The sequence below is a fragment of the Biomphalaria glabrata genome, chromosome 1 (assembly GCF_947242115.1).
Source record: "Biomphalaria glabrata chromosome 1, xgBioGlab47.1, whole genome shotgun sequence".
NCBI lineage: Eukaryota > Metazoa > Mollusca > Gastropoda > Planorbidae > Biomphalaria > Biomphalaria glabrata.
In genome coordinates this window covers 40,644,045-40,672,039 of record NC_074711.1, presented here as the reverse complement: position 1 = coordinate 40,672,039, position 27,995 = coordinate 40,644,045, and the positions used below count along the sequence as shown (strand labels likewise).

At 33.0% G+C, this 27,995-nt stretch overlaps 1 protein-coding gene across 3 annotated transcripts; it reads right to left on the bottom strand.

Annotated features, from left to right (window-relative positions):
• Positions 1 to 1,344: 1,344 nt before the first annotated feature.
• LOC106051076 (recQ-like DNA helicase BLM) lies at positions 1,345 to 27,772 on the bottom strand. 3 transcript variants are annotated; one of them, XM_056036707.1, is made up of 27 exons: positions 27,034 to 27,772; positions 23,753 to 23,806; positions 23,341 to 23,557; positions 21,958 to 22,013; positions 21,687 to 21,805; positions 20,589 to 20,635; positions 18,224 to 18,289; positions 18,018 to 18,114; positions 17,731 to 17,819; positions 17,206 to 17,354; positions 15,036 to 15,748; positions 14,520 to 14,717; positions 13,322 to 13,440; positions 12,951 to 13,064; positions 12,759 to 12,857; positions 12,473 to 12,621; positions 12,166 to 12,303; positions 11,727 to 11,856; positions 11,278 to 11,473; positions 10,657 to 10,844; positions 10,245 to 10,365; positions 9,733 to 9,950; positions 8,960 to 9,089; positions 8,631 to 8,822; positions 8,261 to 8,415; positions 7,662 to 7,726; positions 1,345 to 1,634 (listed from the first exon to the last, which is right to left on the bottom strand). In XM_056036707.1, the coding sequence occupies exons 2-27, from the start codon at positions 23,779 to 23,781 to the stop codon at positions 1,454 to 1,456; spliced, it is 3,975 nt and encodes a 1,324-aa protein (XP_055892682.1). In that variant the 5' UTR covers positions 23,782 to 23,806; positions 27,034 to 27,772; the 3' UTR covers positions 1,345 to 1,453. The 3 variants fall into 3 exon arrangements, with proteins under 3 accessions (XP_055892682.1, XP_055892673.1, XP_055892664.1); XM_056036698.1 differs by lacking the exon at positions 27,034 to 27,772 and adding an exon at positions 25,061 to 25,108; XM_056036689.1 differs by lacking the exon at positions 27,034 to 27,772 and adding an exon at positions 24,943 to 25,036.
• Between the last annotated feature and the right edge of the window lie 223 nt (positions 27,773 to 27,995).

Genomic DNA, 27,995 nt, shown 5'->3' with positions numbered 1-27,995 from the left:
GCTTAGGTGCTAACTGGTTTATTAGACAGAGAGAGCAGCTGGAGGTCACTCACAAAGGCCGCGGGATAGCCTACACATTTGAGACCAAAAGAAAATCCACCGCCAAGGACAGACGAAAACGGCGAATAGAAAATCTAAATCGACCACCAGAGGACAATGGTTATACCTGCGCTGGATGTGGTGAAATTTGTATGTCGCAGCTGGGACTGCGTGGCCACGGGAAATACTGCATTGTTCATTAATCTTCGGACTCGACTGCCAGCTTTATTCTTATTTCTATAGTTCTATTGATCCATGTCACTTAAAGAGGAGCTCAAAATTAAAGTTAACGACCGTGCTCTTTTAAATGGAATGAACAAAACAAAGATATTTTTTTTAGTGTCATGTTTTTGATGCTCATCAGCTTCAAATTATTATTTTAAAATATAGGCCTACACTTGCATCAAAAATAACAATTTATTTTTAAGTGCTATCTTTACGAATTATTGTTTTGTATTTGAAGGACACCAAAATTACATATGTTAACATTTAGCACACTAAACATAAATTCACCAGAACAAAATTTACTACTAATCCCCATTTCAAGTGCTGAAAATATGAGAAACTCCTGTATTTCAAACATCAACAGGGGCAGATAACTTTGCATAAACATCCCAGGTTTTGTTTACCTTGTAGATGCGTTAGCTCTTCAGAAACTCTGTGCATAAAACACCAGCCATATCATACTGTGGGAACCTATCAGCAAACCCTATATTCCTGTCAACAGATGTAGTGGAAGAAATGTCAAGTCAGGTATGCTTCCCCAACACCACCTTTTATAGTTTTAAACCTAAAACTAGTTGCATTTATGAATTATAATTGTTACAAGTAATATAGGACTGATAAGCAGTTATTATATACTGTACTTTCTTATACTATAACAAACTAAATATTACTATTTTTTATTTGTCATTAAAAGAAGGTTTAAAAAAAATGCCAGTATGGGGATCGAACCCATGACCTACAAGTTATTAACAATACTTTAACAACTTAACTGTCATAATGCAAACATGAATATATAGATTTAGATCTATAAATAACATCTAGATGAATCCAAAATAAAATGGCTGCCAATATTTAACTTTTATCCACCTTGTGAAAGACTTAATGAAGAAATCTTCCTGAAATTTTAATAAAATGTGTTGCCAGCTCTATAAGATATTGAACATTGTCACAATAAATTATTCAAATTTGTGTTTTTGAGGTCTTTTCTTCTTAGAAGCTTTTCTTTTTTTGACAGTAAAGAAAGTTGTGAACTAGAAGTGTGAACTAGAAGTAGGACCAAACATTAATCAACAAGAAATGAAAAATTACATTCTTTATTTTTTATTGACAAGAATTTCAAATAGTTATTCAACTTTATTATAATACAAACATGTAAAAATAAAATAAATGTTCAATTGACATTGCAATTTCAAAATGAAGTCCTGGGTAGAGAAGATAAGAATGGTCTGGATCTTGGGTCTGGCATCAACCCTAATGTGGACTTGGTCACTCCCTGGTGTTTGGCTGCTGCTAGAGAGACAGACGACTGGTTGGAGTTGAAGGCTGGACCACTGGAATCTTTCTTATACTGAAATTGACCCAGTGATGACCTGAACAAACCAAGGAAGAGATTATTTGAATTGTTTTTTTTTGTATATTTTGTAAGTGGTTTTGAATAGCCTTTATATTCCTAACATATCTCCATAGTTCCAAGAGCTGCTCTCATTTTCAAACAAATTGTCTACCCTTTTCCTACACACATCACAATTTAATCATAATGGAGGAATTCACCAGAATAGATACAGGTAAAAACAAAAAAGTACAGCTGTCAGTTCTTTTTTCTTAACATAAATTGTGCAACAAATTATGTGGTCATTAGGATAAGATAGGGGGAATAATCTGCAGTCTTTCTAATGCTAAACCAATCATCTAAGTTAACCATTTTTCCTGTTTTATTAAACACTAATGATAAGAAAAACAGGAGATGCAGTTTTACATTGGGCTTTTCTTTGTGTAGTTTCTTTGTGAAATGCTGCTTACTAATGTAAACGTGTTTGCAACTGTAATCAGAACATTGAATATCATGCTTAGATAAATAAACAATTTTGCTTAAAATAAATAAATATTACTAGTGTTATTAAAATGGGGGGACGAATATGCCAAAAGCAGTATTTTTTGGTGAGCTGAAAGGTGGTTGACATAACAGAGTGTCACGAGTCGAGTCTGTAACCTATTTCGACCAGTTTCTAGAAGCTCGAAGTCAAACCAGTGCAAGTGTCCAGCGTAAACAAGTTAATTTTAGGTATCCAATCAAAGAAAGATGTTAAGGGAAAAAATAGCTTCTAGGTCAAAGTTACTAAAATAATTATCTGAGAAGGTTCCATGATTCTGGAATGTACGATTAAGAAAGGTATAAATTAAGGGAAAGTCAGTTAGACGGGGTCCTCGCATAGTAGTAGTTCTTGTAGAGTGATGGTCCTCGCATAGTAGTAGTTCTTGTAGAGCGATGGTCCTCGCATAGTAGTAGTTCTTGTAGAGCGATTGTCCTCGCTCAGTCCTCGATTAGTAATAAGTTTTGTGATATTAGCGGGTCCATTAGTTAAAGTTTTATTAGTTGAAGTTATACTAAGTGAAGTTTCATGTATCATCTAAGTTTTATTTATGAAGTATCAAGTCAAGTTGTTATTGAATTGAGAAGTTAATTTGATGTGAAAGTTGAAGAAGTATTATTAAAGAAGTTTTAAGAAAATACAGAGAGATGTTTCTTTCTTCATTTCATATCTTATCTTATCTTATATAATACAGACGTTACTTCAAAAAAGAAGATGATTACGTCCTACGCGTCATGCATTTAGTCATGCATATTAACCAATGACTTAAATTCTGCCAAGTCACTGGTTTTCCTGGCTAGCTCAGGCAACCCATTCCATGCTCTAATAGCACTAGGGAAGAAGGAGTATTTGTACAAATTTGTCCTAGCATATGGGACGAGGAAATGTGCCTTTATCTTTGTGTCTTTCAGAGTATTTTATTAAATTTTGTTTTTGTATTTGAAGATTATGGTTCAGTGTTTTATGTATGATTGCTACTTTACTTTTGAGCCTTCTGTCCTGAAGGCTTTCTAAATTTAGTGATTTTACTAAAGGTGTTACTCTAGTCAAATGTGAATATTCATTTGTTATGAATCTCACTGCTCTATTTTGTGTCTGTTCTAGTTTCTTAATGTTTTCTTGAGTTGAGGTGTCCCAAACAGAGGATGCATATTCTATTATTGGCCTAACCAAGGTTAAATAACATTTTAGTTTTATGTTCTTATTTGATTTATAGAAATTTCTTTTAATAAATCCTAATGCTTTGTTTGATTTTTTTGTAGTTTCATCAATATGTGGATTCCATGACAGTTTTTCATTTATTATAACACCTAGGTATTTTGCGTTTTTAGTCTGTGTTACTGGTTTGCCATGAATAAGATAAGTGGAATTAATTTGTTTTAGTTTTTTTGTTACTCTTAACAACTGACATTTTTCTGGGTGGAAAGACATGCTCCAATTTGATTCCCATTTCTGTAATTCATCTAATTCTCTTTGTAAAATATCTGTGTCTTGTGTTGTTTTTATTGTTCTATATATTATGCAATCGTCTGCAAATAATCTGACTTTTGTTCCTGAACTAATGCAATTTGGTAAATCATTTATGTAAATTAAAAATAGTAGTGGACCCAAGACTGTTCCTTGAGGTACACCTGAGTTTACTGTTATCGGTGTTGATTTAGAGCCATTTATTATTACAGTTTGTTCTCTCCCTATCAGAAAGTCTTTAATCCACTGATGCAGTGGACCATTAATGCCGAAATATTTTAATTTTTTAAGCAAACTATGGTGGTGAACTTTGTCAAAAGCCTTAGAAAAATCTAGTAAGATAGCATCTATTTGTTCACTATTATCTAAACCTTTTGAAAAATCATCAATTAGTCCTATTAGTTGTGTTTCACATGATCTATATTTCCTAAAGCCATGTTGGTATGGTGTGAGGACATTATGTTTGTCTAAGTGGTTTATGATGTTGCTACATATTATGTGTTCTAGGATTTTACATGTGATGCTGGTAAGTGATACTGGTCTGTAGTTTCCTGGGTCAGATTTTTCTCCTTTTTTAAATAGGGGGGTGACATTAGCTTCTTTCCAGTCCTTTGGTACTCTGCCCTGGTTAAGTGAAGCCTGAAAGAGTATTTTGAACACTGGGGCTAGCTCATTACTTAGTTCTTTGAGTAATCTAGCTGGAATACCATCAGGTCCAGAAGCTTTATTTGGTTTGGTGTTGGCTAATAGTTTTTGAATTCCATTTTCTTGTACTACTATATCTTCTATGTTGTCTACTTGGTTCAAATTCAGTAATATGTCTTTGTCTCCTGGGGCTGAGAATGCTGATGCAAAGTATTTGTTTAGAATGTTTGCTTTAGTTTCATTATCATTATGTATTATGTTATGTTCATCTTTTAATGGCGCTACGCCTGTTGTTTCCATTTTCTTAGACTTAATGTATGACCATAGGTTTTTGTTGTTGTCTTTAGATATTACATTGTTTATGTATTCACTCTGCAGCTGTCTGCTTACTTTTTGGGTTAAGTGTTTAATTTTTATATACTTTTTGTAAACTCTTTCTGCATTAGTTTCTTTAAATTTTCTATATAGGTTTTCCTTCTGTTTACAAAGCTTCTTTAGTCTATTATTAAACCAGCATTTATTTATTTTGTTTGATGTGTATTTAGTTGGTATTTGATTTTCTATAATGCTTTTAAGATGGTTTTTAATGAAATTCCAGAGGTCATCGACTGGTTGGTTAATGTCTTTTTCTAATAAGAATGTTTGTTGAAAGTTTAATGCAGCTTGGTGTAGTTGTGTTAGGTTACATTTATTCCAGAGTAAGATTTTTCTTTTGGGTTTTGTATTTGCTACTGCTTTTATCTGACTGTGTATTTTTATGATCTCATGGTCTGATAGACCAGGGATAATATCATAATCAACTACTAATCCAGGTCTGTTGGTTAAGAAGAGATCTAATGTGTTGTTTAATCTAGTTGGCTTTTTAATGATTTGATCTAAACTTAGGTTGTGTAAAGTTTCTATGAAAAGCTCATTTATGTCCTTAAGGTTTTGGTGTTTATCTATGGTTAGTGTTTTCCAATTTATATCAGGTAGGTTGAAATCACCCATAATCCAAAAAACTGCATTTTTATTTGTCTCTTTAAGTGTCGTAATCTGATTACATAGTTCCTGCATGTATTCTAAACTAGAATTTGGTGGTCTGTAAATGCTGCCTATTATTAGGGATGTTGAGGTGGTATTAATTTTACAAAATGTTGATTCTATATTTTTTGAGTTAGGTAAGGTAATTTCTTCTGCTATAAGAGTGTTTTTTATTGCTAAAAGAACTCCTCCATGATTATCAGCCCTATCTTTTCTAAAAATTTCATAATTACTATTGAAAATTTCTGCATTATAAATTTCAGGATGTAGCCAAGTTTCTGTGCCTGCAATTATGTCTGGTTTCTCACATTCTAATAAAATTTCTAAGTCTGCTGTTTTGTTCCTAATGCTTTGAAAATTTATTACTAAGGTTTTAAGGTATTTTGGTGTTACTTCTTTAGTAGGTTTGTTTAGTGAGGCTGTTGTATTAATTTTAGTAGATTTAGGTTTAACAGGAGTGGATCTGGCTAGTGGTTGGTGGGTTTGGTTTGGGATGGTGTTTAGGATGTTGTATAGGTTAGAAGTGTCTGCATCAAAGGAATCAAACAGTCCTGATGTAAACTGAGGTAACCCACACGGTACACAGTGCCATGATGCATCTTTGTTGCCTAAGGCATAATACACAGGTGTATTCATATGGAGACATGATGCATGGTACCATTCATCGCAGGTGTCACATTGAATGGCTTTATGTTTCATGGTGCATACTTTTTTGCAGATGTTGCATCTATCTTTAGATCTAGGCCCTGGATTTGACTCTACATCTCCTGCTATTAATATTAACAGTGATAGGTATTTATTTCTGCTGTGTCTGATTGAGAACTTCCATTTGTGATGGGTAATCTTCTTTAGTGTTATGGATGTGTATGTTAGGTTATTTTTTAAGTTGCTTTGATCTAAAGTGTGATGATTGATTATGACTGTTGTTTCTTTTTTAAGTTTAGTGTTGACTAAGGTAGATCTGGTTCTGTGTTCAGCTAGTATGTATTTAGTAATTATTAGGATAAATAGCCAGAGCAATTTCATGATGACTTGTTGATTTTAGTTTTTAAAGGGGTCTAGTCTAAATCTAGTTTAAGGTTTACAATGCCTAATTTATGTCTAAATCTAAATTGAAAGCTAATTTACAATGACAATTAAATCAAATGAAATGGTTTATTAAATTCAAAATATGGACCTAGACTAGATCTAATTCTAGATCAATATATTTACGTGTATAATTAACTATATAGAATATTACTATTAGTTATTATTAGTAGTATTAGTAGATGATTAGTAGATCTAAAGCCTTAATTAAAGTCTAAGTCTAACACTAAAACTAGACTCTAGACTGACTTGACTAGGTCTAGATTTCTAGATGTAGTCCTAAGGGCTAAGCTAAGAGTTGTTAATTTGAATTAATTAGTATGAAAAAAAAGCTGAATTAAGTTAAATATATAATTTAAAGATATTAGTTTATTAGTTAAATAGCTTTTTTAATGAATTTGGTTTGATTTTAATACAACAAAACGAAAAATTTAACTCATCTCTTATAACAGTAAACAGGGAGCAGCCATCTTGCCAAGAGCGCGTAACTCATATGTTGTAGGCATATGAATTCATCAACTTATTAATAAAATCCTCGGCCTGTATCATCACACAGAGGTGCCCCACAGAAACACTTTAAAGACCAGCCTAGGTGCTAATGTGCTTTAACTGACATAAGAGAGAGCACCTGGTTGTAGGCAGCTTCAGAATGAGACAGCTAGAGGTCACTTACAAAGGCCGCAGGATACACATTTGAGACCAAAAGAAAATCTGAGGAAAGATGTACACAAAGAAAAGAAAATCTAATCGACCACAAGCAGACAATGGTTACTGCCTCACCAGCGGACAACGGTTATTGCCTCACCAGCAGACAATGGTTACTGCCTCACCAGCAGACAATGGTTACTGCCTCACCAGCAGACAATGGTTACTGCCTCACCAGCAGACAATGGTTACTGCCTCACCAGCAGACAATCGTTACTGCCTCACCAGCAGACAATGGTTACTGCCTCACCAGCAGACAATCATTACTGCCTCACCAGCAGACAATGGTTACTGCCTCACCAGCAGACAATCGTTACTGCCTCACCAGCAGACAATGGTTATTGCCTCACCAGCAGACAATGGTTATTGCCTCACCAGCAGACAATCGTTACTGCCTCACCAGCAGACAATGGTTATTGCCTCACCAGCAGACAATGGTTATTGCCTCACCAGCAGACAATGGTTATTGCCTGCGCTGAATGTGGCAAAATGTGTAGGTAGCAGCTGGGGCTGAATAGCCACCAGAAATACTGTATTCCTCATTAATCTTCAGAATAGAAGACAAGCCTTATTATTAAAATGGGAAAAAAACAAACTTACACAGCAACTTTCTTTTTCTGCACTTGCTTTCCTTTTGTGGCTTTGTTGTTTTTAGCTTTGAATTTCTGTAAATCATTACCAAGTTTCATTTTAGATCAATGGTCATGAAATGTAAAGTACCAGTGCCAGAATAAATGACACCATTATTACAACAAACAGATGGCATATATGTAAATTATTTAAATGGAGTTGATTCTGGTGCATTATAAAAAAAAAATCAAAGAAAAATCTTGGTCTCAACCATAACCTTTATATAAACCAAGAAAAATCTTGGTCTCAACCATAACCTTTATATAAACCAAGAAAAATCTTGGTCTCAACCATGATTTAAACATGGACAAAGATTAAAGCATCACCAGTTTATGACCAATATAGGCAATGTATTTGATTTGTCTTGAAAAATTTTAATCACTGATAAAGTTTCCCAATAGCTCATTTCTGCCATCATTAAAACACATTCAATAAAGTATCAATAAAGTATATACATTATTACAAAGTTTATAAGAAAATTGACTAATTAGTTTAATTACTGTTTTTTTAAAAGGTATTTTGATTTAGAAATGAAATTATATACAAAACCTATATAAAGACTTTCTCACCTTGACAACTTTCCCCTTTGTCCAAAACTTTTTGCCATTTTTTGCAGCCCCTTTTCCCTTTCTGGATCTTAAACTTTTGTTGGAACTTTCCTCAAAGTAATGAGACGCCCACTCTTGATCATGACCATCTTGACTGTTGGTGTCCTCATGGAGTGCTATAAGTATGTTAATATGATCAAACTCATTTTGGAGAATATTTTGAACAGAAAACTAAAAATCTGTCAAGTTGGGAGGAGAGGGAATATCATGTGATAAGATAATTAGGAGGCAGTGGAGAAACGCTTATAGTCAAAGATTACTGCTGACAAAACCAAAAGTGAGAGGGGGGGGGGGGATAAGACTTCCTTAAGTTCCAATAATTTGTCCTCACCTGAGAGTTGCAAGCTGAATTTCAAGGTTATATCCAGCAGTCTGTGAGCCTGATATTTATCAATGATAGTGGCATTGAAGTGATCAATTTGTTCAATCATTTCCTCTCTGGTGATGGGTGTGCTCTGAGCAAGTTGCTTCAAAGCACTCTCAGGAAAGATCAGTGCATAGTTTTTCACATTGTTTTCAGCAGCTGCAATATGGGTCAAATTCAAAATTGAGTACAAGATAAAAATAACTAAATAATGTTACAGGATACAAATGAAAAAATTTGTTATGTCAACTTGGCAGATATGAACTAGTAAAACTAGCAGAAAAAAAAACACTCACCTATTTCTTTTGCCTTTGTCCTGAGTTCTGAAAGACATTCCATTTCAAGTTTTTCTCTACTGTTTTTAGGTTCAGATCCTACTTTAGCTACATCACTGCGTTTGCGATTACCTTGAATAGGTAACTCAACCTAGAAATGTTTTTTTTAAGGCCCATATTTATTTCATTGACATTTTCGTATGAAATGAACAAAGCTACAAGAATAAAGAACTACTGTACTTTAAATTACAAAGGATAACAATAAATGTATTAGCTGGTACACTTCTCTTTGATGATACGTATCAGACTGCTTAGGAGAGCTTGAAAGCACTTTTAATCAGGGTAGACAATTGTATGCATATATGAGTGAATAACAAGTTGGAAGTATGCCTAGAAAGTATAAAATTAAATTAAAGTTCCCCTTTCAGACCTTACAATTTATGAGGAAGATGATGGTAGGCTTATGTGTTTCAATGAGGGTGTCTTGTGAGCAGCACAAAGACCAACTGCATTTACTTTTCCCAACTAATGTACTAAAAATTCATAAGTTTTAGATCCCAGTCTTCACCAGGATTCAAACTTGTGACCCATTGGTTTTGTACCCAAATGCTTTACCTCTTGGCCACTAAGTGTAAGAAAAATATGTAAGAGATGCTACTGTCAGCTAAATTACATGCATGAAAAACAAAATCTGGAAATGCAAAAAAAGAGAAAAAATATAACCTTAGCATTTAAAAATGATCTATTTAGTTGTTTTTAATTTTTAGCTAAGAAAAAAAAAAAAAAAAACATACTTTTAAACGATTTTGCATTAGGTCAATAGCTCTCGGACCAAGTTTGACATAACACACTGCATGATCAAGTGCAGTGATTTGCAAATCTTCCTTTAAGACGCCCTCTATAACTAGCTTCCGACAAAACCTCTCCACATCACTTCGGGCCCAATCTTTACCACGGCCATGTAGTGCTAATTTTGAGTGGCCCAAATTCTGAATTTTGGTATTATTTGAACCTATTCACAAAAATCATGTGGAGAAAATATATAAACACAATGAAAAGTGATAAAATATTTATGCTGATCTGAGTAAAGTGAAACCAACTATAAATTTAAAAAAAAAAAAAAAAAAAAGAACATAAACTGAAAATGTAAAAAAATCATCCACCCCCAAAAAAATAATGTAAATAAAACATTAAAAAAAATTTTTTTTTTTTTTTGATGTTTTAAAAAAAATGAAGGATTATGATTGAAAGTTTTTTTGTTTTATTTTTTAAATGGGTATCTTATTACCCCTTTCCTGTTTCTCACCTTTAAATACCTCAACAATATGAATGAGAGTGTAGTTAGCCCGACCGCTGCTGTTTAATTCTTTCACACATTTCACTACTTCTTTAGCGTCTGCAGTTACATCCCGCAAGCTAAATGCATCCTGAGAAAGTGTACAATTTATTAGTTGTTTTTTCTTATTTGTAAATTATCAGATTAAGCTTAGGGAAAAGAAATGAATTGTATGAATTTAATTAAAAGTGAGAAACCAAAGATATTCCAGCAAATCTAACATAAAAGGTTCAACCCTAATGAAGCTTGTAAAGTATAAGTATAAATATCACATGAAGAGTTAATTTGTTCTTTTTATTAACTGTCTGAAGATAATGAATAAAATTAAAAAATAAAAAGAAATTGGATTGTGCAAAGTATAAAAGAAAATATTAATTCTTACCTTAGCCTCACAGTTGTCACAAACAGAACCTCTGAATTTGGCACACATATTCCGGTCAAAGCTACACTCACCAAAATACTGTAGAATTTGACATCTGCGACAGTCTGTGACATTTTCACAATAGCTAACCATTCGGAACAAGTTGTCGTTATGGACTCGCTTGGACTCAAAATTTGCATTTTGATCAGCTAGAAGAAAAAAAAAACAACATATTTTTTAACTACAGATTTATTTAGTAAATTGGTTCCAATTCCATTTTAATTCCTGTGTTACTTTAAATGAGTTGCTTAACTGCAGTGAATTGTATAAGAATAGAGCCTTATGATAATATGATGGGAGTCATGACACATAAAGTTAATAACATCTCATTATTGAAAGTAAATATCTAGCTTCAAATGCATCTTTTGAGTAACATTGTGGGATGTAATGCTAAGTGGGATGTAACCAATTAGGCAACCTATCAAGGAAGCCTGAATTTGAATCCTTACTCAAGCTGAGTTATTTTGCTGGAGGCCTCAAGGCAGCACAAAAACTTTCTTTCTGACCACAATAGAGGTAGAACAAGAGTGCACTAAACTTCACAAAAATACCAAAGAAATTTTTAAAATAATATCTCCTTACTTTCTATCAGTCGCCGTAGTCTCTTGACATCTTGATAGTTGTAGAACAAAATGCAGTGAGAAAGAATACCATCTCGACCAGCCCTTCCTGCTTCTTGGTAATAGCCCTCCACAGATTTTGGAAGTGAGTAATGAATAACAAATCTGACATCTGCTTTGTCAATCCCCATGCCAAAGGCTATGGTTGCACACATGATCTTTAAAAAAAAATATTTACTTCTTTTGAAATTATTATTTTAAAATGTATCAATAAAGCTAAACATTTCCATTCATTCAAATTAATCCAACTTCATAACATTATTTTCTTATTAAAATAATTAAATGGCATAAAATATTGCATTACATGGAAAAATTATATATAAAAATGTATTTAATAGATTCATATAAAATTTAAAAGATTCTTTTTTTTTTATTCCAATACGTTCTTCAAACATTAGTGTAGACACTTACTTTGCATTTGTCGTCATTTAGCCACCTCTCTTGGACTCTGGCTCTCTGGTTGTCATCTAGACCAGCATGGTATGGCTCAGCTTGCAAACCTGCCTTCTTCATTTCTGCTGCCAAATCATCACATTCTTTCCTGTTTCATTTAAAAATAATTCTGCTTGAAATGCATTAAATAGACAAGAATATTCTAGAAGCCTGTCATCAAAACAGAGTGAGAAGTAAGAATAAACAAAGAGTTGCATTCTGTTTACTGTCGAAGTGTTTGGAAGATATTTATTACATTTAAAACAAAACAAATTATTTTACGTGAGATATATATATATATATATATATATATATATATATATATATATATATATATAAGAATTTTTTTTTTTAAGTTAAGATCATGAATGGATTGACATGCTGAAAGGACTAATATAATATTATGCTGCCAGCTTACCGTGATAAACAATACACAATGCCACTTTCTTTTACAAATCTAGTTTTGACCATTTCAATAACATCAGCTGTAGCATTTGATGGCTTCTTACTGTAAACACTGTACTTTAGATTAGGTCTGTTAAAACTCTGCATAAACCTGCATGATTACAAATATTTCAATACATTAGCTTCAATATACTTGTATATCTATATCTATATACCTATCCCTAACCCTAAATGATTACAAATATTTCAATACATTAGCTTCAATATACACAATCCAACAATCCCATGAATTAATCTAAAAAAAAAAAATCAAATATTACCATTTAGGATTGGACATGCCTAGCTGGTGAATTATGTCTTTCCTGACCCGAGGGGTGGCAGTAGCTGTGAGAGCCATCATAGGAACTCCAGGAAATCGAACTCGCACAGCATTTAGCTTTTTGTAGTCTGGTCTGAAGTCGTGTCCCCACTTGAATTTTTAAAAAAAAGTAAATGGTAATTAATGTAACAAAATTTAAATATGAACAGAATTACACTAAATTAACAAAAAAATCAACCTAATGATTTAGTTAAGAACACATAAAGTAACTGTATAACATATCTTACCTGGCTAACACAATGGGCTTCATCAATCACAAAACGGTTTAGGAGTTGACGTTTATATAAATTATCAAGACAATTCAATAGTTTTTCACTGGCTGCAAGCTTAAAAGAAAATAAATACAAATTAATGATTTTGGTTTGTAAGAAAAAATTTAATATAAAGTTTTGATAGTGATTTTGATTTGAAATACTCACTTTTTCTGGGGTGACATACAATAATTTATAGGCTGGATTTCTCTGATAAAGTCCATTATAAACAGACTGATTCTGACCTGTATCAATATCCCCTGATAAGAAAGCAGCTGGTATCTGGAAGAAAAATATGAAATAGCTGCAATATGTTTTATCTATTTAAATAACCATTAAAGATATGACCCATAAGACTATGTAATATTTTAAATGTAAGTCTCCTCAGCATTTTTTGGGGGGAGAAAAAAAACACCATCTTTTTAAAAAGATTATTTGACTGAAAATGGAAGCAATTTTATTGAAATTATGTCAAAGTAGTTTTGAATAGTTTTAAGAAAGATTATGTTCATTTGATGATTCCAGATGAATGCACTCACATCTAATGACAAAAGTCTCTGTGTCTGATCTTGAATGAGAGCTTTCAGAGGGGAAATAATAATTGATACTCCACTGGTCACTACTGCTGGAAGCTGATAACACAAACTTTTACCACCACCTGTATATGCAAGCAATTTTTTTTTTTAATAAAAGAAGGAGAAAATATATATCTCAACTCTTCTTTAAAACTAATATAGTGTACAAAAAAATCCTTAAAACAAAATATAAATGCATATAATTAAATCATGAAAAAATTAGTCTTTAAATTAGACATGGTAACAAGAAAAACATTAAAAATACTTATGTTTAAAATGACAATATCTCCTTTATACAACTTATAGAGCCATTGTTTTTCTCTTCATAACTAATGAAAGTTATATTAAAAAACAATGGAACATTTTTTACCCTAACCTGCCCCATTCCCCCCTCCCACTGAGAAAGAATCCTGGTTAAGCAAATGTATCTACTAGACTTTATAATATTCCAATGATATACCTTTATAAAGATCTAGATTTAGCAGAGAATGTGCAAAGTTTTCCTGAACATGAATTTATTAAACTCTTCAATGAATGCGGAAATACATATAGTCAGTTCAAGATAAATATTTTCTTGTTCTCTAGCCAAATTTGAATTTTTCTTTTTTTTTTTTACTTTAAAAATTATAATGGTGAAACCAGAGTTTTCCCAGTGTGGCCAACAGGCTAGTAATTCTTTTCACAACTATATACACCAACTGTCAAAATTTTATAGGAAAACCATTAAAGCCATTTTCAAGATCTACGTCAAGGTTCCATGAAGTTACAAGTTGAATAGAGGTATTGTAAAAAAGTGAGACATTGATTGGTTCCTTGATCAAAGTTTCAATTTGAAAACCAAATGGAGGCTAATATATTTTGTAATCCTCCAGCTTTTAATACCTAACATTCATGAAAGCCATTAACCTAAGAAACTGTCAGCATAAAATTTACATCACCTGTAATAGGACCACAAGGTATAAAAATAAAGCCTGTTTAATCTTCAGTTTAAAGCTAAAAATAGTATTTATTTTCAAAAATAAAACTTAAAATTAGTTGGGCTTTTTAGCCACATTTTATAAGTATAAATTATCAAGCCTACATTTTGCCAGCATCATTAAATTAATTACATCAATAATATTACACTATAAAATGTAAATACATCACTTTGACGTGAGGTTACCTGTTGGCATGAGAATAAAACAATCATGTCCTAAAAGAGCTGCATTGATAGCCTGCAGTTGATTGTGCCGAAACTCTTTCAGACCAAACACTTGACGAAATAAAGTGAATAAAGTTGAACTGTGGTCAAAGTTCATTCCGACAAATTCAGGAGTGGCTCCATCATCACGGTCATTGGAACCAAACACAGCTGTATAATCTGGTTTAGAAGACATAAACATAGCTATTATATGTGAACAGGCTAATTGTACTTGTGATTTATCTTCACTAATCAACATAGAGTCGAAAATCTTAGTTAAAAATGAGCACATCAGATAATTATGTGATTGATAATCCTAAAATTTCTTTTTTGGGATATAACATTTTATTAGAAATCTTATAGTTATTTACAAAATAATATTGTATTTCATTCTGTAAAATGAGGGCTTTTCAAATATAATTATGCGAAGTCAGAAGTAATTTTGAAAAATGACCAAAAAATTAATGACTATATGTAGACGATAAAATAGATTATCACCTTCTAAATTTGTTTCATCCTGAGATTCTGAATTTTTAATTTTGTTGACTGAAGAATTGGCAACTGATATATTTTTATGTTCCCTTAGAGCATGTTTAGATTTTACAGGTGTAGAAATAAAACTTGATGAAATCATATCTTCATCACTGAAATCATCATGGGCCAGAGCGACTTCTAATTCATCGTCAAAGTCTCTGTGAAATTCTTCTTCCTCAACGAAAGAATGTGAATTGTTATGACTGGAATCAGGCTGTGTAGTTGGTGTGTTAAACATGGCATTTTGGATTTGTGCCTGAGAGCTAAGTGGCTTGCCCACTTTAGCGTTTGAGTTATGGGTTAAAGGGGTGCTGAAAGTATGCTGGAAAAAACTTGAATCATTTCCCACACTTTCATTACTCCTATTCAGACTAAGCCTTCTCTCGGTTTCCGGAATCATTTTGTTTCTATCACAGTTGAGATTGTTACTTCTTTGAGGCAGTATCAAATTTGTAGGACTGTCAAAGAAACTGTCACCACATGGTGTAGACTGTTTGGCGAGTGAGACAGAAGAGATGGGAGTCTTTTTCACAGAGCTTCTGCTACTGATGGCTGAACTGCTTCCAGTGGCAATCGGGCTCCCTTCAGAAATGCTGTGTAAACCATTAGAACTCTTCTTATTGACTTCTTTCAATGGCTTCTGAACATCAATCACACCAATGTCCTTGATCTGCTTTCTGGCAAATAAACAAAAATATTGTTAGTTGTGCGCATTAAAAAATGTTATGACTTAAAAATTGATAATATTGCATCAATTTTTGGAGTGGGATAGAATCACACTGAAAAAATTATTTGACATTTAACAGCTGTTACATTGTGGAAGTTTCTTCTCTTAACTCAACATAAACAAAAGTGTGAAGTGTGTGTGTCTAATCTTGTCACTATTAAAATGATTTTTTTTCTTTTTTTTTTTTTTTAAGAATGGGCAAAAACTAATCAATTGGTCTAGTGTTTATCATTTGTCATTCTTTGGTAAAGTTTATTTCTGTAGCCTTATTTCTCTCATATGTCATATCATTGGGGGAAACGTTTACAAAAATGAAGTCAGCAGGTTAAAAGAGAAGCATTAAGTGATATGTCATCTTTCATTTTGTTCACGTTTGCAACTTACATTCAGAATTAAAACTGATAAGGGAAGTAACATGGTAACTAAAACAGGAGCAGGCATATCAGACCTTACCTTTTATGTGTTTTATATTTTTTCAATAAAATTTTTTAAAAAATTATGTATTATTTTTTGGAATTTCATTTATTTTTTCTTTTACAAAAAGAAAAAAAAACAAAACATAAAACTGAAAAAAAATTTCAGTAAGTCCAGTGTAAAAAAAATATATATGTACTTTCAATAACTTCAGAACATGCACACTTTAGGCAGTATCGTGCCCATAATCCCTAAAAGGTTACTCTCCCTTCTTACCACAAGAGATAAATTTTATTTAGTTGGTTATTAAAAACAAGGTCTATTCACAGTTAAAATAGTAAAAATAGTGAAAATTAGTAAAAATCTTTTGTAAATATTATAAGTTCACAATTTCACAAATCAAATCTTCGTAGACAACCCCACCTCCTGGACAAAGCCCAGTACCTTCCCAGGGTTGATACTATTGAACAGTTTTTTTAAGTTGTGTGCTTTAAAAAATTTCCCCCTAATATCCTGGTATCTGAGGCAATCAATGAGGATATGTTCCACAGTGATTAGAGAGTCATAGGGCTCACAAAGTGGGGGCTCCTCTCTCTTCAACACAAAGGAGTGCATGATGTAGGTTTGGCCAATCTGTATTGCATTAGGAGTTAACCATAAACAAAGCATTCCACCCCAATAGGAGCTAATGTGTTTTGATTGTTTTCTAGCTAGCTAATGTTATCATTAGGAAGTTGGAGAGTTCAGACAACCAGCCCTGTAATTGAGTTTGCAGATCAGGCAGTTTGTTTTCTAAAGTGGTGTTTTGGGAATCTTGAAAATGTTACGATTAAGCAACTTTGAAGGATGTAGTCAGCATATTTTGCTAGTTCAAATATCTTCAATGTTAATAATTGCTTTTCTGTTGAAATGTAATCATTTTTATATCATGCTATCTAGTTCTAAAATAAAATTTTCGCTCGATAAAATGTATTATTGTTAAAGCTTCTTCACCTTAAGAGCAAAAGTTTTTGAAGTCTTTCAATATTTGTTGTAACAAGATTCATTAAATCCACAGTCTTGATCTGACAAACAATTTCACAAACTTCATCTTGAACAAGGAGGAGAATGTCTTTCAGAAGAGGAACATCACGAGAACTGGCCTGGAATAAAGTAAGTAGAAAAGCAGGAATACATAGCCTAAACAAAGATTACAAATTCTCCAGTTATTTTTCTTTACATTTTTTCTTTTAAATCTTAAGCGTCCAAGTGACTTAAAAAAAAAAAGTATTTAAGTAAAATTACTGAAGTGCTTTATCAAATAATGGAATGTGGACAACTTTACAAAAAAATCCTATAGCCAAGAAAAGTAAGCAGCTTGACAGCTGGAACAACCAAATTTTTTCAAAAGTTCAAAACATAACCAAAGTTATCATAAAATTAAAATAAAATTTTAAGTGTTATTTTAACAAATCTCAAGACAATTGGAAATGTAAAAACAGAGAATTGTGCAACAAATTTTAAAGAACTACCACTTACATTGCCAACTTTGACATTCTGAAGTAATGGATGCTGGCAAATGTCTATCAGACCAGAAGAGCTATCCTTTTGTGAACATGCACTATTGTCTGCGGGGATATAATTTGTTCATTTTAAAGTAAGGAATGCACACATAAATATGTATTACATTTCTTTATTACATTACTCAGTAATTCTGGAATGTATATTGTATTAAAAAATAAAAGTAAGGGAGAGGTAGGGACAAAATAAATCTTACATTCACATCTTTGGCGTTTTTTTTAATCGCCATAAATTGAACAACTCACCAACTGGTATTGTATCTTCTTCTTCATCACTGCTAATAACAATACTTCTTTTATGTCGCTTGACTTTAGGCTGAAACTCTTCTTCCATTGACTCTATCTACATTATACAAATAAATAATTGAGGATAAAATAGTGAAAATGACACCTGAGTCTAAAAAAAAAAAGATTGTCATAGATAAATTATTTAGCTATTAACTCATAGGTACCTCTGGATGAGCTGCCTCTGTTATTGATTGGACATATGAGCTGGTATTATTGTCACTTTTTGAATCCTAGAAACCAAAAAAAAAAATAAAATTTATTTACAAATAAAACTGATTAACCCATTCAATAACATCTAATAGTGTCTAAATACAGTGTTATCTATTCAATCCCATAATGGCTGCTTAGTACTTGCTATCTATTCAATCCCATAATGGCTGCTTAGCACTTGGTCTACAAACTGCTACACTGTTACATATTAATAGCCAGTGAAATTAAAATCTCCCTAGATAGGTTACTAGGAGATGCCAAAGGAGCTTAGCACAAATTTAATTTTAAACAAAAAAGTGATTTTTTAAAATTTAGTTTTGCGATCAGCTTTCAATTTCAGCAATATCTCTAAATCATAGCATTGGGTTGTATTCATTATTTAAGGATCTAAATCAGGGGTGGGCAACCTTTTTCTGCCGAGGGCCGCATTAAACAAAATTTAGGGACTGGGGGGCAGCATATATATTTATATGTTACACTCCCAATTGAGGAATTATAACAAGAGTTACCCATTTCTTGAACTAATTTTACGAATGATTTGTTTAAGTTTTACTATCCCCTGTTTACATCACATTTCACAACAAATGTATAGTTGTACTTGATATGAAGTAAATAACTGTTTAATCTCGTGCATAATGTTCCGGAACCATGTAACTACAGCTTACTAGTTGGCTGTCAAATTACAGTAAAAAAGCATCGACCTGTTCTAAAACTTAATTCTCAAACATAAAAAAAAAATTTAAAGTTTGTTCACACCAACTGTACTGCACATACAACGTAAACGTTTAGCAGCTAAGTTTAAGTGCGAATGTACAGCCATCTACACTGGAGATGAGTCAGCTTCTGCATTAAATGGTGAACTGAGGGTATTGAAAACTGGTTTCAAGTTGCTGACATCTTAAAATTTGCTTTCAAATCCAAATATGCCTTGTACTTTTTCAACCATTTCACTAGAAATAGTTTCACCTTTCAGATAAAGGTGATAAAGCCTGATTTCACTTGCTGGCCTCAAGAAATTGAATAGCTTTGTTTGAAAAGATATATAAGATGCAGATACATTTCATGCACAAACAATAAACTGATATGTTTCCGATGATAAACATGATGTCTTTCTTCAACTCTTAATTAGAACTATTAGTAACAAAGTCAGTCAATGAACCTAGCAATTTTTTTCTTGATATTCCATATTCCTCTAATGCTAGGACAGAGGATAATACTGTGTTACCGAACATCGGAATGTTTTGTTTCCTATCTTCAAGTACTTTTCGGAACTGCCAGTCTTAGATAACTGGAGGCCCTAGGTGAAGTGAATTTGGTGGCCCAAATAAAAAATTAAAAAATATAAATTAACAGCGCTCTTTATTTTATTACGAAGCCTGTTTTTCTCCATCAAAGCACGGTCTCCATCACTTGTTAACCTTGCCATTTTGTACAAGCCAACCCGACACTTTCGACATAGTTCTTCATAGCAATGAATAAACACTGGCCTGGGCTTGTGTCTTTGACTGAATTTTTCGAAATATTGCCATTTAAAATAATCTTCATTTACTTTAAACGTTTTAGAATGACGTTTAGAGAAAATGTTTCTTTAGCCTCCTCATTGTAAGTGATAAGAATCAAAAGTTTCACTAATTTCTATAGATATTAACAATTATTTATTTTTAATACATTTGCATTTTTATATGTGTAATGTGTGGGTACACCTGATTTCTTTGGGTGTCCGCGGGCCGCATAAAACACTTCGGCGGGCCGCATGTGGCCCGCGGGCCGTAATTTGCCCACCCCTGATCTAAATGATCCAAAATGAGATGCTTATCTTGAAATAATAGGAAATCTTAATGATGAAAATAAAAGCAGTAATTTAGTCTAGATCTAGACATGAGTATGAATTATTCTAAAATCAAACTTTGGTCCTAGACCAAGCTGATTTTGAAAATTGTAGGTCAAGCACTTTTGCATATGTGAACATTAAAGATTTATATGTAAAAATAAACATTTTAAAGACTTTTATATAAAGTAATCATATATTGCATTTGAATTATCTTTTGTAAACCAAGTAATAGTTCTTGCTGAGCTATCTCCCTTTGACTAGAATATGAGAGGTCTAAAATTTAGAGTGGGAAGGAACTGAATAAGAATAACTGAATAAGATTCAGTTTCTATTTATAAATTTCGTACTTTTTCTCTCTAGTTTACTAAAAAACTTAACTATGTTAAAAGTTATATCAATTGCAAAAAAAAAATTGGGGTAAAATTTAAATTGCAAAAAAAATGTTAATATTTTTAATATGATGGTAGACACATTAATTACAAACTTACATTGCTGTTAAGTGGCAGACTTTTCCTTGTTGGTTTGACAGGCATTTCTGTAGAAAAAAACAACACAGCTAGTAAGTGAAAACATTCTTACATTAAGACAACAATCATATATGAATCATCATGAATATAATCAAAGTTATTTTACTGAGCGGCATTAATATTTTTAAAATCTATTAGCAAAAACATGTTTTTGAGACATGAGAAAATAGACGTAGCTTAATTTGACTCATAAACTAACTAGCACAAACTGATAGTTTTTGAATCAATAAAGAACTGCAAGAATGGAAGATGGTATTGGACACAGGAATAAAAAGAACTGGTTGACAAAAGTCTTACATACACAGTTCAGAATTTTAACAAAAAAAAGAAAAAGAAAAAAGAAATACTTTTTAAAAAAAACAAACAAAGGTTATTATAGGTATTTGTATCAATGGATCAGTCTTGTAATTAATTTGTAATATATATAGACTAACAATAATAAATCTGTGAGGTTAGAAATATTTTTACTGATTGTTTTTGTTTAGCGCAATTTCATGCTTTTAGCTTCTCAATACACTATGATCCTATCATTTGTCTGAACCAGTTGGGGAAAAGGTTGGGGGAGAAAGAAGGGGGTATCTGAGTAAATGTTACCATGATGGCCTTTTAAATGCATTTATATATATATAAAAAAAGCTGAACAACCTGAATTTGAATTCAAGTCAAGCCTCCTCAAGCCACCATGCTAACCACTGTGCCAAGGAAGAGCTTATGAAAATAGAAGGTTTTAATAGTTATCTATTGTTAGTTTCAAACTTTAAAGCAGCAACCCATAGTTTAAAGGGAACTAACTCCTCTTATACTACATCAGTCAAGTACTATTTCTTTCTCTTGGTCGATACCAAACAAAATGATTAATTACCAATAGTTAATTAACTAATTCGTTAATTTTTTTAATTGATTCTTGTTTTGTTAGGTAAAAGAGATAATTTTCCAAATATCAGCTTGCTCCGAGATTGGATGAGGGAGAAATAATGTCTACAAACTTTTTACCAGACAGACAGAGTGAATTGTTATAAGCTTTGCAAAAAAAAAAAAGTATATAAGAAAAGGACTAACTTTGAGAGCTAAATTCCTGCATGAAGTCGTCATCATCGTTAAACAGTTCTGAAGGCACATCAAAACAATGTATTTGAGGAGTTGGTGGACTCTTGGCTGTTGGTATCTTCTGCACTGATCTGAAATTTTCAAATGACATTAAGTTTATAAAAACTGATTCTATTTAACAGTTTCATTCTCCCAATTCAGCATGCATTTATCTCTTTTAGACAGAATGTTAAATCCTTAAGACTAAGACTTAAGACCAGCTAGTGTTAGCTAACTGAAATACCTCTGAGGAAAAACTGCTGCAATTGCTTTTTGCTTGTTTTGCATGACCAGTAACTTCTGAGAAACAAAATAAAATTAAATAATGTTTCTAAGTATTTCTTTATCATGTAAACTAGATGGAGGGTCATTGGGACACAATTGTTAATGCTTCCAATTCTTGGGTCTGCTAAGAATCAGCCCAATCTGTGATGTACCCCTTATATATATATATATATATATATATATATTAAAAAAAGTAAAGATTCCCTATCAGACCTTGTGGTCTATAGGGCATATGATGTAAAGGTCATCTGTTTATGTGGCCTACGGTTAACAAGTGTGTCATGTGGCCAGCAGAATGGCAGCCTTTACTTTTCCCCAACTAATGTCAGGTACCCATTAGAACTGGGTGGACCCAGAAGCAACCGACAATCCCGAAATTAAAAATCCCAGTCTTCACCAGGATTCGAACCACTGTCCCCAAAGTGGAAGCCAAGCGCTTTACCGCTCAGCCACAGCACCTCCGACCCCTTATATGATCATCAATATCTTCTCTTTCTTTTTCCAGTGCGGTGCCTTGAGCAAACACACACAAAATTTGGCAACCTATCAAGAGGGCTGAAATTCTGACTCCAGCTGAGTTGTGTTTGCTGAACACCTAAAGACAGCTCGGAAACTTTTGAACAGATTCCTCCTCCCTCCATTGGACCAGAACCCACTGAGCATGCTTTCTCAAGATACTTGGTTAATGTGATATAACTAACAACTGCATATATATTTGACTTTTGACTAAAAAAAAAAGTCTTTTTGCTAAGAAACAAGCAATTTAGCTTATTCAATGCCCTGGTTGTTTAAGTACATCTGGCAAACCTCACTATCACTAATTAAAAACCATTGTCTTATATGAAGAGAATGAAGTATAAGCTTAGTGTTGTACTTCTAGGGAAGTTGGTCATCTGTTTTACTGCCAGTTACAAATTAAAATGCAGATCAGGTTTATGTAAACTTCTAAATATTTTATTCATAGAATATATATATATCAAATAAACAGATCTGTAAAGAAGTAAAAAAATTTACAAACCCCTTACTTTTTTTCTTTTTGCTTAAAACTGATCACCTAGTTCTTTTACTATAGTTTTATGGAAATTTAAATATATGTAAATGTGAAAAATGAATTGGTGATAGTTCTTTCATTGATACTGATTGCTTCATATCTCATAAAGTTTAGGCCGCATTTATATATAATTATATTTTTTTTTTTCAGATTGGAATAGATTTCATACATTCTAACCATTCTACATTTTGTATTAATTTAACCTTATGTTATGCAAACTAAATTTAAAAAAAAGAACTATCATAACTAAAGTAGATGCTGACTCTTCAAAGTGAATACAAATCTGTTTACCTGGCTACTATCTGTTTTTGTCAACATTGGTGCATTGTTTGAAAGGACATTATTTTGGTTTGCTGGAGGAGAACTCAGGCGAGAACCAGGCTCAAATTTGTATACCAGGCTACTTTCTGTCTTTGCCAACACTGATGCATTGTTTGAAAGGACATTATTTTGGTTGGCAGGAGGAGGTAGAGAACTGAGGCAAGAACCAGGCTTTTTAAAAGTAAATCTGTACAAAACAAAACAAAACTGAATGACAATATGATAATGTTTGAAATTATTCTGTGGCAACCTTGCTAAGCCTAATGTCTTTGGTCCTCTTCTGCCATTGAAACTTCAATTGTTTTTACATAAGCCACATATTACTATATATATAGTCTTACACTTACACATGTCTTTAACTTTGCCTCAATAGTCTACTTACCCTTTAAAAACAGTTTTATTTGAAGTCATTTTGATGAAGTGTCAATAATCATATCTGAGTAAATAAAATGTTATATATATAATATATTTTATTTGGTTTAAATTTATACAGGTATATATACTTTTTATGCTTTTATTGAAAATGTACATTGTATATCTAGATTATAGTAGTATATAAATAAATATATATAGAGAGAACTAATATATATTATTATAATTATATTATATTCTAGATGATACTACTATATCTAGATCTACATACACTCCTAGACAACATATTAATATTCATATACCTAGCTAGGCTCTACAGACTAGATTAGTAGATTAGCCTTATGATTAGTCTAAGACTCTAACTTAAACTTAAGTCTAGCTGTAGTAGATCTAGATCTATCATCTAGATTCTAGACCTAGTCTAGATCTCGACAATAAATATAGATCTATAATCTATACTGATTATAGATTTTACCCTAAATAAAGTAAATTCTATACTAAGACGTCTAAGAGTAGTAAGACCTAAGACCTAAGCCTAACTGGCCTAAGACTAGAATCTTTAGAAGTCTAAGTCTATGTTGACTTACAGTAACACTATGACTAAGTCTAACTAAGTCTAAGACATCTAGAACTAGAAGTTATAAACTATTGTTATACTATAGTTATGAACTTAAGAGACTATTAATAATTATTATAGTATATTATGAACTTAAGAGTAAGTCTAGAGTACTCTAGAGTTAGACAAAGACTAGACACTCTCCCCTCTTATCACTCTAGACTTCTAGAGACTGTAGTAGTGTAAGTCAAGTAAGTGTAGTACTTGACTAGTAGTAGACTCTACTAGTCTCTAGTAGAGTAGTAGTCTAGTACAGTAGACAGGCACGGACTCAGTGACGGAGTGTGACAGTGTTACTGTTAGATTCTAGTAGTGTTTACTGTTAGATTTAGTACTGTTAATTTAGTTTAGTCACATTAGCATGATTAGGTCCTTAGTGACTTAGTCTTAGTCAATTTGACACTTAGACTGTATATATAACTGTAGACTAAAACTATAACTTGTCTTAGTTGACATAGTCATGACTCATAGTATGATCGGAGTCATAGTGATAAAAGAGTCAAGAGTAGAGTATGATAAGAGTCTAGTCAGTCTAGATCTCTAAAATCTAGACGTTGCTCAAGAGTTAATGGTGTTATAGTAACTGTTAATGAACTCTAATGCAAAGAAACTGGTTTAGATCTGTGCGGAATCTAGATTTAGACTAGACTCTAGATCTAAAAAAGATGTAGATCTAAATCTAGTTTAGATTCCAATCTTTACTTGGTCTTGGCTCTTGGTCAATTTAGTTTTCCTTTTTGTTTATTACCGCCGAGTCGGAAATGCCAAATACTAGACTCTCACAGACCTATATATCTATATAAAAATATAAACAGATGTGAGAGAGAGAGAGAGAGAGAGAGAGAGAGATATGAATACACAGTAGGCCTACCCAGTGGCGTCAGTAGGGGATGCGGGCCGCACCGGATGGCACCCACCAGGGCCAGGGGATGATACCCAGATGGGAAAAATGCACTTTTCCAAAATGCAACTCTTGAAAGTAAAAATTGCTCAGCCTCTTTTCAACAGTCTCGAAGCGTAAGTGGCCGTTGGGACAATGATTGTATTAAGTAGGTGTTTTTTCAGATAGGCCATACTTTTTGAAAAACGGTTCCTGCTTTCCCATTCGACTGCAGCACAATGATATGCAACTCCATCGCTTGTGATAACACTGCCTAAATAGGATTTCTATTTGTTCAAGATCTTTAGGACCAATGTTGATTGAGGTAATAGCGTAGGCAACATATTATAATTCATCCAGTGTGCATAACTTTGAGGGCGTCTTTATCCGTCTTCTCGTGTGTACATTTAATTGTATTTCAAAGTAATGCTATGTCTTCTGCAAAATCCAACTCGGTTTGGTTTACGCCATGGGAACCCGAATGCAGCCAGTTTAATGTATTTTTCTGACATCGTCAGTGGCTACAAAAAGAGAAATGGGGATAAAATACACTCTAATCTCATATCCGTCTCGATGTTGAAGAATTCCGCCATCTATTATTGTGACACAGCTTGATTTGCTTTAGACATCTCTCTGAATCTGGACACATTGTGGCTAGATGCCATATTTTTCTTTCTGTTTCTGCTGCTCAACGATGTTTCGCAGGACGTGGACCTGTTCAGTGCTTGAATCGCCTTTTCGTAAGCAGCTGAGAAACACTAATATAATTAAAAACCTTTTACATAAGGAACTCTTAAATAATCTCTAATTTAAAAAAGGTAAAACTCAATGTTTTTTTTTAAATTCAATAATGTTAGGCCTACATTTTTAATATATGTAATAGCTATTATATTGATAAAATGTCAAAAACAACGACATTAGGCCTATATAATAGAATCGAAATCCATTTTTCGGGTGTAACCATCAATTACTTAGCTTAGAGTTTTATTATTCAATAAAAATGCATAAATAATAGTGATTTGCTGTTTAGGGACAGATTATTTTTTCATGGGGGGGGGGGGGGGACACCCCGAGCTTACCGTACCTGTGACACCGACTCTAGTTACGTAAGTTAAGTAGGCCTACCAGTGGACCCGGGTTCAAGAATATGTTGGTTGGCGTCTTCCCTCTTCCAATTAAGACAAACTTAGCTAGTGTGTGGCATTAACAAATCGAGTAGTCTAGAGCTGCATGTACGTAGGCCTACCAAAAGAGTGTCATGTGCAAGTATAGGCCTACCTTTTTTTTTAAGTACCCGGTATTATAGGCCTATTATAATAAATTAAGTCGCCACGATTGATTCAGTTAGGATTATAAGCACGTCAAATGAGAGTGTTTTAAGACTCAAATGTTTGGACAAATAACAACTACTTACAGAATTAAACGACTAAAAGTTGTTTCAAATTAACAATCGCATGTAGGCCTATGCTGGGGGTGTCACCCTTCCCCAAGGAAGAAAAAATAATACCTTTAATAATAAACTCTTTCTTCGGGCGTCTACAACGCATTATTTTTCTCACAATATGTAGATTGCAGGTCAAATATAATTAATTTAAGAAGGGTTGGGGCATGTTGATACTGAACTGTGAAAGACATTCGAGGCAATTGTTCTTATTGTTAAAAGTTGCATTTCGGAAAAGTGCATTTTCCCAACTTGGGTGTCACCCCTTTGTTTTGTGTCACCCGGTGCGACCCACATCCACCTCACTCCCTAGTGACGCCACTATATAGGGAACATGACATACATATCGTTTACCCGACAATTTCTTCACCGACAACTGGTTCACAGACTTAAATTGTTCACCAACAACTGGTTCATAACAAATGGTTGATACGACAAATGGCACACTGATGATTCGTTCAACGACAAAAAGTTCTGCTAAGAGAAGCGAGAAGGTTTTATTGATCAAGATGGTACTCGTTATAGTGCCTCTCTAAAAAAAAAAGTAAAAAAGATGGAAATCACCCAGCATAGCACATACACTTGTCCCTTCTGTGGAAAGGAGTCGATGAAACGCAAGGCTGTGGGAATTTGGAAATTGGGCGAATGTTCCAAAACAAAAGCTGTCGACGTTTGGGTTTATTCAATATCTGCTGCTGCTCAAGTACATAGTGCTATTCGTCGTCTTAGAGAATTGAAAGAGATGAAGTTTTTTAAAATTTAAACAATGAAGGTTGTCTTCCAAGGTTGAGGCTCGTCCATTGGACTTCTGGAAAATGTGGGTGACTCGAGTGCGTAATTTTTGCTTATGGGGGGCTGCGTTCGCGCTATCCCTTGTCAATAATCACTCAAAACAAGAAAGGTTAATTAGGCCTAAAATGAAAATTCAGCACTAGTACCTCCATTGGAAAAGATTATTGTGTTATTTCCATGACTGTCCCAACTTTAACTGAGCATTGTCTATTTACTTTTGTAGAAAAACGCCGCAATTAGGCCTACTTTTGTGTCGTCTTTATGACAGCTTGTCACATTTACATCTTAATTACCGTTAAGCTCTGGTGCAATGGATACTTTTTATCTTCTGAAAGCGATAATTGTATACAGTACAGGAAACTATATTGACAAAGCCCTACGCTAAGAGCAAAATGAAAACATTTACATACTATAATAGTTTACAGTGCATTTGATAAACTATTGCAATAAATCCTTGCCTGTACTAAATCCTACACACTATATTATGTATATTGTTAGGGCAGGGCACTATATAAGCCCAACTA